General features: G+C 42.6%; 1 protein-coding gene across 1 annotated transcript in view; it reads right to left on the bottom strand.

Annotated features, from left to right (window-relative positions):
• The window catches only part of CRIM1 (cysteine rich transmembrane BMP regulator 1), a 359396-nt gene that overhangs the window by 97809 nt on the left and 247979 nt on the right, over window positions 1-13608 (bottom strand). Inside the window, exon 8 of the mRNA XM_025197632.1 lies at window positions 11152-11280. Within this exon, the coding sequence (XP_025053417.1) occupies window positions 11152-11280 (129 nt within the window). The remainder of the gene's footprint in view (window positions 1-11151; window positions 11281-13608) is intronic.

Here is a 13608-nt window from a genome sequence, read left to right as displayed (position 1 = left end):
CAGCACTTTGCATTTCTCCTTGTTGAACTGCATTCTGTTGTTTTCTGCCCACTTGTCCAACCTGTCCAGGTCTGCTTGCAGCTGTTCCCTGCCCTCCGGCGTGACACAAAGCTATGGGGAGAGGTGGACATCTGCAAACTTGGACAGAGTACATTTCACTCCCTCGTCCAAGTCGCTGATGAAGACATTAAAGAGTATCGGTCCAAGGACCGAGCCCTGCGGGACCCCACTGCCCACACCCTTCCAGGTCGAAACCGACCCATCCACCATGATGGATCATGCATCCCCTGGCATGTTTCTGGCACTACTCCCAGATAAGTTTTCTGATTACCCTGAGTGCACTCAAATTCATGCTTGTAATAGGGGCTGGGGAATGGCTTCCTATTACAGTCTGTTATAAATAGGTTCCCTTCTAGCACTCCAGGAGAGAGGCCTAAGAAAGCAGCACAGGAGGTCACTGGTGGAGTCCTAGGGTTTCATACAATAGCTGTGCCTCAGTTCTGGGAAAAAATGATGCCTTGACACCCTGGCCAGTCATTTGCATCCTAATGCCATTATGCTTGGGATCATAGGAACTGGAGCAGGGGGTCAGGCTAGATGATCTGTTCAGGTCCCTCCTGACCCTAGCTACTATGAAACTATACAGGAGAACTATACACCGCTATAACCACTACCTTGCACTTGAAGGATTGCCTACGTTTATCCTGGCAACACAGTTAAAAGAAATCACCACCCAAAAATCCTTTGTAATTGGGATATTTAGTCTCTGAATATATGGGTCAGTTAAATAGGACCTGCTGGGAAAAATAGGGAAGACTGGAAAGAATGTCTCAAGCTAAGTCATTGTTCAGTACTTTTATGCTGTTAAGGGACAACGATGGAACTATGGGCTTTGAAGATAGTGCTGCCTTTCTCCAGCCAAATGACAAATGTAGTTTTAAGTAAGATGTGAACAAGCCCAGAAATACAGTAGTACAAAAGAAGTATATTAAGGTTTTCAAAAGGCATTCTCTTAAGAAAGCACAGTAGTCATTTGAAGGGGATTAGACTGAGACTGATGCACCGGGTGAAGTGTATCTGAAGAAACTAACTTTCCTTGCTTCCTAGGATAAGAGGCATGCATGTAGAATTTTTGTTTTTTTTAGAATTTTTCCCCTCTAAATACTTTGTTCTCGTTGCTAAAATAAATAATTTTGCTTTGAGAAGGCTGTCTGATTACTGCATACTCTCGTTCTTCTGAAGGGAAGGACAGCATATACTCAAATTCAGCCAGACTAACAGCAAAAATAGTTGACATAAAATTACTGAGTATTGCAGCTCAGGGCCTAGTCTACGAGCAAGAATTACAAAATTTCACCGCAAGATATGTAAAGGTAAGAGGTTTATTACCTGAGGAGATGGAGATGCAGTTAGCTCTACAACTATGGCAATTAATTGTCTTGGTATAATTTTTACTTGCCATGGGGTAAGAGCAGGTAAATGGTCATCTACTGTTGAGCTGTTGCTGAACATGTAAGTCACTGCCCCCTCACTGCAATTTGTTAATGCACTATCCAGAGTCCATGTGGTCCTGGATTTCCATCTTGGATTTCATTTCTTTCCCAGATTCTTTCCAGGTTTATTTATTCATGTGGGCCTTTCTTCTATAATTTTCAGGTGAAGCAGGCTGTGATTACTACCTAGGCAAAACCATTCTTTGATAAGCCATCCAGACTGCTTATGCCTTTTGCAAAGAAATCCTAGAAGCTTTTTAAGTTTCTGTTTGCTTAATCCTCTAGCATCCAGAATGTGGACATGTACACAAAACTAGTTAACTCAGTGCTAAAGGGGGCAAGGATTGACTGTGTGCCAGCTGCTCTGTGGCAACTGCATATATACATGCTTTTATCTCACTTTCATCGGTGGCAGTTCCACCATATGAGGATGACAGTATTTTGCTATAGATGACTATGGTAAACTGTGGTGCCTTAACCCTCAATATAAAAGCCTACATACGCTTACTGCAGAGTGGCTGATGCACAATAAATTCCTCTCCCCTTTTACCTCAGAGTAACTAGCATATGTGCCTACGTACAAAGATTCAGGTACCAGAGAATCATAATATTTATTTAACAAGAACTCCGGCAGCATTTGCAACATGTCTTTGTGTAGTGTCTTTTTTCTGAGATTTATAGTGTGACTACATAGAACCTGTTTCATACCTTTGCCCATCATTATTCTCTTGATGCTGAGGCTAGATAATATCAGGAGAGCTGTTTTACAGTACCTTTATAATTAAGCACTCCTCAGCAGTCTTCTTGGTGTGGATTGCTACTGCTGGTTAATCTTCAGGGGTGGGGATCTGGGGAGGCAAATTTATGAAGGAGAAAACTAGGTTACTTATCAGTAACTGGAATTCTCTGAATATATTGCCTCCTCAGATCCACATTAACCCTCCCTCCTTTCTTTAAAATTTCTGTATTGACTCATGATAAGCAGATTAAAAGTGAAGGGAGTGAGGCACTGTGACTCACTAATACCTTGCCTAAAAGAAAGTTTCATGGGTGTGTTGAGGCGCTAATGGCCCCACTGGCTAATTACTTTAAATAGTGCTAGGATTCACAGGATTACATATTGTAGCCGTATTGGTCTACAGGCAAAAGGAATCAGAACTCTGGGTAGAGTTGGTATCTTTTATTAGAGGTGGTATCTTTTATTAGACAAACTAGATACTTGCAAAAAAAAAAAAAAAAAGTCTTGATTTGCCAGCTGTCGGGCACACACACGCTTCTTCAGGCATAGGAGAATGCAAAGATAGTAAAATTTCTCCTAGATGGAAATGAAAATTCACAGGATTCACAAGACTAGATTTGTAGAGGCAATATGAAGATGAAGTTACTGGCAAGTAATCTAGTTTTTGCACTCCTTCAGCCAGTTTCCACTTCCTGTGACAGATCACATTCAATCCAATACAAATGAATTTTCTAGTTAGATTTTGGAAAGCCTATTGCATTCTTCACTAAAATCACTATACTGTTATCCTCTGCTGGTTTTTTTCCTCAAGGTTTTTTTGTTCTATATCTAGTAAGAAAGGAAATCAATTGCGTCTACCGTGATTTGTTCATCATGATCTCCCCTGTTCAATACATAATTTTCCATTCTCCTCTATGTACTTGTTTATTTACAGATAACATTTGTATTTTATTTTGGAAATCAACAAGGATCATTCTCTGTCAGGATCATCATCTTCCTGTTCCCCTTGTGTTTTTCTAACATTCTGATAGGTCCCCATTTCTTCATTAGCCATCAAAGGTTTAATTTGCCAGACAAGGTTGACCATCAGATGTCTTGCTTTTCAGTATGTCAGCATATTGGAGGAGCATGGTTCAATGTCCTTTTTTTCATAGAATTATTCTGCTTCCTTATGTCACAAATCCACGCAGCTAAGTTATTTCTGAAGACTCTTCATCCCTGCCACGCTGCTGGTGAGTGACAAATTACCTAAAAATACTTCAGGAGGAATTTATGTATCACATGCACGGAGGAGCAGTCATCAACCTTATATTATTTTTTTCTGCCTTTATAAGATCCCCAATGCCTCCATTAGTTTGTAGCAGGATTCTGATATATGGGAGAAAGAACATCTGATGGCAGGAGGGTGTCTTTTGCTTGCCAGATGAAAATATATTTAGATTTGGCTGATTTATGAAGCTACTGAAAAATCACCATTACTTGCCTGTGATTAGCATAGTAAAGCCCACTTTTGGCTTGATGCTAAATCTCTTAAGATTCTACTTGTCAGTATTGGATGATACTTTAGAACATTAGAAATCCAGGTATGCTGCTGAACTTCTGCATAGAACAGAGACACAATGGATTCTTCCTCTGCTGTTTCTGTTCCCAAGAAAATACCTTTATGCCTATGATAATGTGCACTGCAATGAAAATGAGGAGACAATGTGTCCTACACTCACTTTTGTGTCATTAAATCACACTTTTCACAGCTTTTTCTATTAAGCAAGGCTTCACAGGTTAAATAAGCCAGAAACAGAATACAAATCTCTTATCAGGTGCAAGTCTCAACTACTTAAGCACATTGACAAATATTTGTTCTTAGTCATTTTGTTTATTAAATAGGGCTACTCCTGCCTATGTAGCTCATTGCTTATGATCCAGAGAGGAATACAGCCTTCTCTTGCTACCAACTAAAATAATTACTCCTTTATTTTTTAGACTCACTAAACCATATGCAGCAGCAATCAACAAGTACTATTTAAGGAGTACACCGTTTCTCATGAGAGCAAGAGAATTCTCTAGGCAGCATGGATTACTTCAATAGGTTCCTGCTTCCTTTCCCTATACAAGTCCTTTCCCCTAAACATACTGACCAGGCTCCCTTCTCCCAGGCAATCACAGCTGTAGGCAACCCAACTGCAGTGTCAATCACATGATTGCAAAATTTACCACCGTTGTCATCTCTCATCAATTATTTTCTCTTCTCTTGTTATCCTTTTCTTCCAGTTTGCTGCTCTTTGTTGTATTGTAGACTGTGGACCTATCCCTCTCTTTTTTTATAGGTTTTTTGGGGGGATGGGATTTTAGAGGGGAGATGCATAGGAAAGGACTGCTAGAAAGGAAAACATTTAGGAAGGAGGTTAGTGAAACTGGACTGTGATCAATGTAAAATGATTGTGAAAGGACTCTTGTTGTTAGCTCTTTCACTTAACTCAGGAGTGTCAAACTAATTTGGCCCTGTGGATCAGGCACAAGGTCCTCTTCCCACATACTAACTTTCCCCTATGCCAGATGCAGCACACAGGGTCTCTGCTCTGGGACCCATACTGCATGTCCCCTGCCCCTCCCTCCTGCTAGCCTGGAACCATGCGACATACATCACCTGCTCCAGCTGGTCTGTGACCCTTGGGTGCCATGCAGCATGGCATGGACCAGCTGGAACGGGTGCTGTGTGTTGCCTGCATTCCAGACTAGCTTGGGCAATGAGGAACAACATGCTGAATGTGGCAAGGATCCCGGACTGGCTGGAACAGGCACTGCGTGTACTGCATATCTTGGAGTGGTTGCCGCATGTGGTGTGTGTCATCTCACACCCAGGAGCTTCTCCAGGGGCTCAGTGATGGGGTTCTGTGGGCCAGATCTGGTCCGCAGGCCATATCTTTGACATCCTCCACACCTAGCTGAGCATCCCAGACAAACAGATAGCTCAAAAAAGGCACTGCCAAATTTAGAGGCAAATCTAAATGAATCACAAGTGGTTTAAGGGAACCTAAAATGGTATAATTTTATACTCAGGTGGAGGCAGAAAATGAAGAATAAACTGGTTTAGATTTTTAGAGAATCACCCCAAGAAAAGTTCACAATGTCCACAGAACTAACCCACTACCTCTATCCCCTTTGGATCTCATTAGGGATTGACAGGTATTTATCATGTATCCATAAAACCAGGGCCTAGCAAGCAACATGCTTTATGTAAGAGAAATGCGAGTTTGTGCCCTTTCGACAGATATTCTTAATTGTGGAAATTCTGAAGATACTCTTCTTCCTTCCTTTATTTAAAGCTTGAAGGTTTCATTGTGGTTGGCTGGTTTGCATGAGATCCATAAACAATCTAGAATTCAAGTGGTCTACATGAACAGAGAGCCTGGGCCCTTGGTATTCTTAAGTTTTCTTTCACTGGTCTGCCTACAATAAAGCAAGAGTTAGCCCAAGTGCATCTGGCAAGATGAGGATTTTTCCGGACAAATTTTCATGCGATGCAGCTTTTTGGACACTGGGCATTCCAGAGAGTTAGCTGGAGTGTACTGGCTCTTTGACTATTCCATGACTACAAAAATGGCCCTAATGGAGCACCAGGCAGATTAACCATGAAGATTAAAGCTGGCACAGAAATGAGCCCATGAATTTGGGAGAATTAAAATGCTCCTTTGCTCCATCTCTTCACTTATGCTCAATGCTTTACAAGATGTAGACTACTATCTGATCCAAGATTTTTAAGAATAGTAAAACAACACTCAGTTTAAAATAACATACACAGTATCCTTCACATCCCGACCATATATTCAGCAAGAGTTAAATCAGGCAGCTACATTTTAAGATTAGTTACATTTGAAGGTTGCTTTGGGTTTTTTTTTCCACTTTTAGAAAGTGATTTCTTCTCTCAGCTCTGACACTTATTTGTTATTTCGTTGTCTTGTGTTATTTTCCTCAATTATATAAAGAAAATCACAATGTCTTCAAAGAATACAATTCTTTACTGTCCTCTGTATTAGGTTGTGGCAAAACTGACACAATATAACACCATATGGGTAAGAAACATTAGGAAATGCCCCACAAAACACTCTAGAGAAAGTGTAAAAAAAATAGAAGTGCTTTCTATTTCCAAAATACAAAAAATGTTTTCTATGACCAAAAGAATGTGAAGGGGAATGAAAGAAAAAAAAATATTCTCCAAAAGACTTAACTCATTTCATTCAGCAAGCTCAAGATCCCCACCTGGTGGAGACAAGAAAATTATCAACTGTTTGGCAAACAAGAGCTCATTTTGTGGGGAAGCGATATCAATGTTTTCTTTTCACATCTCCTGGTGGAAGGACCTCTACCTAGGTAATGTAAATGATAAAAAGATTTCGGTGGTAGGGGAGGGGGTTGGTTGTAGCCATGTTGGTCTAAGGACATAGGCAGACAAGGCTCTTTGGGTAAATGTGATACCTTTTATTAGACAAACTATTTAGCTGGAAAAATTGTTTTTTGTAAGCTTTGAAGCACAAACACCCTTTTTCAGGCATAGGGAGAGTTTGCTGGAGTTTTGCGTTCTCCTGGATGGAAGAGAAGCCAACGTCTGTTCACTTCTGTTTCAATTTAATCCGCGTATCTTAGACTAACCTGCAGAAACTGAATCAATTCAGCATCAGGCTTTTTGACTATCTGTACTTAGCTTAAGTGTGACACAGGTAGGTGGGGGAGGGAGGAATGGTGACTTGGTAACAGAATGTAGCTGGTAAACTACAGAGAGTTTACCTAGGGTTATCAGATGTTAGGCAGGTTATAATGTGCCATAAATCCAATGTCTATATTTAGTTCATGATTTTTTGTATCCATTAGATTTATGAAGTGAAGTTCATAGGCTCGCCTACACAATAACTACACCCAACAGACACATCACCACTCCTTGATCTTACATATGCACCTCCAGAAATGTTATACATCTAATCCAGTGCACCAAATGCCCTGATGGAAAATATGTAGGAGAAACCAAACAACAACCATGCACAAGAATGAACGCACACTGAAAATCTATTCAAGACAAAAAGAGCCAATTCCCTTTGAGTGGCCACTTCTCACAAGACAACAACTCTTTCCAATCTCTCAATTCTAATCCTCAAAGGGAATTTACAAAACACCTTTTGTAGACAAGCCTATGAACTTCACTTCATAAACCGGATACAAAAAAATCACAGACTAAAAATAGACAGGGCCTTCCCGGGGGTGGGGAGGGGGTGCAAATTGGGGCGACCGCCCTGGGCTTCATGCTTTGGAGGCCCTGCAGAGCCCCACAGAGTGGCCATGGCAACTCTACACTGCTGCTGGCTTCATGGCCAGCTGGCTGCTTGGTACTCCCCTCCTCCCCCAAATCCACCACATCCAGCCACTCGGCACCCTGCCCCCCCCTTGCCACCAAATCCGCTGCCAGCTTCCTCATGTCCAAGGGTGAGGCTCCGCACAGGCTGATTTGCCCCAGGCCTGACACCCTGCACAGGTCGTCTCTGAATAGACATTGGATTTATGGCAGATTGTAACTTGCCTGTCATCCGATAACCCCAGGCAACCCATCTGCATTTTGCCAGCTACAATCTATTATCAGCCCAATATTCCCCCTTCCCCACCTCTCCTACCTACCTCACATCTATTGTCTCCCATGGCCTCTGATCCTCACTGCCAGGCAGTCGCATTTTCACAGACCTGCATTTTGCATATTGGCTTCTGTTCCATCCAGGAGAACACAAAACAACAGCAGACTCTCCCTATGCCTGAAGAAGGGTGTTTGTACTTGAAAGCTTGCAAAGTAGGGGTGCACCAATAGAGATTTCGAGGGCCAATAGCAATAGCCAATTTTTAAGGAGGCATATCGGCTGATACAGATCCGATTTCCAATACAGCTGTGTGCAGCTGTAAGTCTGTTGTGGTAAAAGGGGAGGGGGGAGGAAAGGGGTGTGAGGGGGTGCAGATCAAGGCCCCTGCGGTGAGGAAGGGAGTGGGGCTGAGGCAGGCACTGCGCAGCTGCGGCGGGGCAAGGCATGGGATGGAGTCATAGCTCATCCAGGGGGCATGGGGTGGCTCCTGCTGCTGCGCACACTATGGAAGGGCATGGGGGTGTGTGCCCCTAGATCTGTGCAGGGACAGGGTAGGCTGCAGCTGTGGGCCAGGGCTGTGCTGAGCTCTTCCTGGCAGGGGTTGGGCTGGGCTGGGCTGTGCTCAGGGCAGGCAGTGGCAGTGCTGGGAGGGGAACTACCCCCCCCATGCACTGGGAAAAGCCCAGTGCAGCCCTGGCCCCAGCCCACAGCTGCAGCCCCTCCTGCCCCCCCCACGCAGATCTGGAGGCACCCCCCCAGGTGCCTGCCTCAGCCCCTGCCCCACTCCCTCCCTCACTATGGGGGGGCGTTGATCTGCTCCCCCACACCTCTTCCCTCCCCCCTTCCCTTTCACCACAACAGACTTACCAGCTGCACACAGCTCTCCAAGCTGCTGGGCTGTGGCTCCTCACTGCACACATGCATGGGCATTTATTGGACAAATTATTGGCCACATTAGGCCAAATTATTGGCCACATTAGGCCAATTTCCGATGCAATCAATTTTCTCTATATCAGTGCCAATCCGATATTGGGCCGATGTATTGGTGCACCTCTATTGCAAAGAACAATTTTCCCAGCTATTTAGTTGGTCTAATAAAAGATATCATATTTACCCAAGGAACCATGTCTGCAGATACAAAGATTAGCATCCAATTTTTTTTATACAATGTAAGTAGTGGAAATATATATTTTTCCTCTCTATGATATCTATTGGAGATTATTCAGAGTTTTGGGCTATAAATAAACAGTGATACAAAATAGTTTAAAACATACTTTTAATTTATAAACTTGTTGAAATAAGACCTATCCAATGCAATGCTGACTTAACAGATTGATACTGCTTTTTGCAGGAAGAAGTTAAGGGAATCTTGTGCCCCTATGTCTTAAGATAGAAAAGTGATAAAGAGTTCAATCCAGCTCCTGTTGAAATCAGTGGGTGCTTTCCCTTCTTACAAGTGCAGTTGATTTTTAAAATAAGTATCTTCAGGGCTACCACTGTTATTGTTTACTTTCCACATTATTCCCTGCTGGACTTTGATCACCCTTAACATTCAAAGAAAACAAACAAATTGTGCAAACAACTAAAACTAAGTCCTTGGCTTAGGATCAGTCTCTAGATACTTTCGGCTATGCTTAGACAACAATAACGCCTATGCCTTTATGGTGGAAATTCCACCTGGAATGGTAAGGGACAGAGAACCACAGATCATTCGCATTCCTGAAATTTCAAAGCTAGAATGTAAATAAAGTCAGGTGAGATGAAGCAAGAAAAGGGGCTCAGAGCAATAACTTAATTCAGAGCTTCTCCTGGCCAGGCTTCACCTGTAGAACTCCAATGAACTTACCGGCTAGGGACAGAAATTACGCAAACTGGTATCAAGTGATCAGAAACTAGTTCAAATCTCCCCTGCACTCCGCTCCCCCATCAGAAGGTGGGCAGGCTATCCTTGGCCTAAGCTGTCTGCTCTAGCAGAGCAGGGAGACATGCTCTAGCGCAGTGGTTTCCAACGTTAAGTAGGAGATCACCTTTGGCATTTAAAAACAACTCAAGATCTACAGTGCACTGCTGCAAACTCCCCTTCCCTCCCTTGCAGCAGGTAAGTCTGTGGGAAGGGAAGTGGGGGGCAGATCGAAGCAGAAGGAGAAAAAATTATTTGGGGGCATGCCTTCCCAGCAGGTAAGTCTCTCCTGGTCGGGGCCCCACTCAACTTACCCCTGGTTTCGCCTCTGTCCCTGTCTGTGGGGGCCTCTGTCCCTGAGCCGCGGGGGCTTCCTGTCCACAGGGGCGCTTTCCCTCACCACGGGGGGCCTCAGTCTAGCCCCTGCACCTTCCCTCCCCCGCGGACTGACCTGATGAGCTGGGGTACAAGCGTGCATGCATGCAGGCACTCAGCCCCCCACCCCAGCCCCAGATCATCTCCAAGAGGCTCCGAGATCTACTGGTGGATTGAGACCATTGCTCTAGTACCACCTCCTTCCACCTCCCCTGCTTCTGGCCTGGGCCACTGTCAGCATGTGGCTGGATTTCTGGAATCAAAAGTGAATGTCTGTTCACTTGCACTCAAACAGCTTAAGACCTTCCCTTGTCATAACTTCTAAGGTAGAGTGACAAGTTATACTGCAATCTGCCCTGCAACTGGGGCAGCATCTCTTACAAATGATCATTATCTTTCATTTCATTTCACTGATTACAAGTAAATGTATACAGAGAAAGCAAGTTTCTCTGTTTTCTTAAGAGAATGCTACCATAACTGATATATCAACACTATTTCTTCATTGGAAAAAAATCACGTCAAATGAAAACTACGTCAAATAAAAATCTGATGTAAATAGCAACTATAAAATTCATGCAAATCTTAGAACTAGTTATACTTCATTTATATTGATTTCTCCCCCAAGAGCAATAAATAATCATTTAAAACTTCCAGACCTGGAATTAAAAATAGTTGATGTATATAAAAGCTATTCTATTAATGTACATAATTTTAAAAATGAAATTTGTAGTGTAAAAGGATTCTCTGAAGGGGCCATTTCTCCCATATCTTTTACCCACAGCTTTTAAAATCTATGTATTTATCAATATTACCTGCCAAAGACTTCAGTTATCCTTCTCCTAATAAACAAAGTCAATGTCTGAAGCAAATAGTCAGCCTTACAACTGAACAACTTGATGCACCCATATACTGGTATTTCCATTTCAGATTTTCACAGGTTTATTCAACCATGAGGAGCAGAAACCATTTAAACATTTTGATGAATACTTTGATACACCTTCTAACCCACAAAGATTTTTTTATACTCACTAGTTTTGCACTGACAAATGCGGCAACCATTTGGATCCAGTTTGAAACTGTAGATGCAATCTTTTTCAGTCAATGTGCAGTTCACCAACATCTCACATGTGGGTGGGCCTATTGTGATGTACGTTGGTTCTGATAAATAAGAAATATAAAACAATTATAAACAATTGGCTATAAAAAACCTAACATTTCTTACAATATTTTAAATGGTAGAGCTTTATGATCATATTACCAACCTAAAGACTAAATTTGTATTAAGTTCAGATTGAGAATACACAACTGGAATTTAAAGAAATAAGTTACAGGAATCTTGTAACTACCACAGCAAAATAAGTACTATACTCCAGAAAAATCAGAATGAGGTTAAAATTAAAAGAAATCCAAAGTATTAAAGCACAAACAAGCAATTAGGTCATAGATCCATAACTTGTGTCATGCAGCACAATGATGACTGAGGTGCTTTGTAGCATTTCTAGTACCGGAGTGCACACAGCTAATTTTTAAATGCACATTATATTTTGTTCTTGCTCTTTTTTTATCCCTGTCAGGTCACAAAAGACACGGTTAAAGATATAAGAGCAGTGGAAATCACAGAAATAAATCATTCTTTTGTTTTTGTGGAGCATGTAGCTTTCAATGATAGAGAGTAAAGAAAATGACTTTTAATCCTAAAAATTATCTTCAACTATAGCCATCATTCAAGATTTCAGCAAACTTCAATACTTGCGAAGTCTGAAGGATCTTTGTTATTCAGTTGGCAAGACTGGTAAAATAAAGGTTGGGCCTAGACTACTACCATATTTACTTAAATCCAAGACAAAGTTTTCTCCCCATGTGGTCCAACCACAGCCAGGCTATATCTTTTCCTGAGAAAAGGCCTGTGCATGGGATGAAGTGGGCCATTTGTGTAAGCTGGTCCATTATGGTCAGGATTGCATAACAACCACTTGAAACTGGAGGCTCGACAATAAAGTCCTGTGAGACTGTAGATCACAGCTAAGGCAGGATGGGGAGGGGTTCAAGGAGTCTGCAAGGCTTCTGAAGGGGTCTCTTGGTGTGGACTCAAACATTGCAAGAGCGGACAAAGGCCTGCACTGTCTTGCGTAGTCATAACCAGCAAAAATAGTGGGATGTGAGGCAGTTGGTCTTGGTTACAGGGTGGTCTGCTAGCAGGGAGTTGTGGCTTAGGTGAAGGATGGTTAATCTACCCAGATCCAGGAACATGTAGATCCTACTACCTTGGGTAAATATGATGCCACCCTGGACCCAGTGTAGTTACTGCATGAAGATGGTCTGCTCTTCTGGGAGTATTTTCCCCTGGGTGTTGGCACAAAGCAGGGAGAGCAGGTCTATTGTTAATATGGTGCTGATGAAGTTATGAAGCCATAGAATAGGGCTAGAGTCATGTGACTCTTGAATATGTGTCATACTCACCTTTACAGGAGCAGTGTTTGCCTTTTCATTTCTAGGCCTGGGCTGGCAATGTATCTGAAAGTCATATTGGAATCAGAGTAGCCAAAGTTGCCTCTAGCTGGGAGACTAAGCCTTTTGGAAGTATTTCTAGATCTTATGGTCAGTAAAAACTTACCTTGTGGCATGCCCCGCTCCACAAAAGCTGCTCAGATGGCCAAGAGTTTGCAGTCCAAAATCTCATGATTTTGTTTTAGTGGGATGAGCTTGCAGGAGGAGGCAGCACAGAGGTGCAGGGCCTCTTCCAGGCCCTGACACTAAGAGCACTGCACCTACTGTCATGCTAAAAACATTTGTTTCCAGCACACATGGCAAGGCTGGATCTGGAAAGGTTAAAACAAGGGCAGAAGTAAAGACCTGCTTTGGGTATTTGACGGTTTGTTGGGCTTCCACAGACCAGAACAATTGGATGTTTTTACACAGCAGTGAGAAGAGACACCCCCTGGGCAACACTGGTGATGAACCACTGGTAAAAGTGCAGGGCTATAGGTTGCAGCCATGTTGGTCTAAGGACATAGGGAGATATGGTCCTTTGGGTAAACATGATATCTTTTATTAGATCAACTCAAATAGTTGGAAAAATTCTTCTTTGCAAGTCTTTGTGTATAAATACCCTTCATCAGGTTGACGAAGCTTCTGCAGTTGGTCTGTGCTCTTCCTGGATGGAATGAATAGTAAAGAAGCCTGTTTTTGGAATTCTTTGACATCCTGGGGTACCTTCTACTTTCAGATGGCCTAGATTTTTTGGGGGGGCGGAGGGGGGGCATTTTTAAGCATTCTGGGGACAAAATAAGTCAAGAAACTCAGGTTTTATCAAAGGCACTCAGGAGATTTGGTCAAAGACATGTTTCTCCATCTTTCTAAAAAGGCCATGTTGGCACAGCCTCTCTAGCACTACCTGGATATGTGACACTTGCTGGTCAGAGTCTTCCGAGAAGATTAGAACGTCATCCAGGTAAGCGATAATGAATTTGTCCAAGAGGTCTCACA

This window comes from Alligator sinensis, unplaced genomic scaffold, assembly GCF_000455745.1.
Source record: "Alligator sinensis unplaced genomic scaffold, ASM45574v1 scaffold489_1, whole genome shotgun sequence".
NCBI classification, from domain to species: Eukaryota; Metazoa; Chordata; order Crocodylia; family Alligatoridae; genus Alligator; species Alligator sinensis.
Note: the sequence above shows the minus strand (reverse complement) of the source record. Positions and strands in the feature narration are given on the sequence as shown.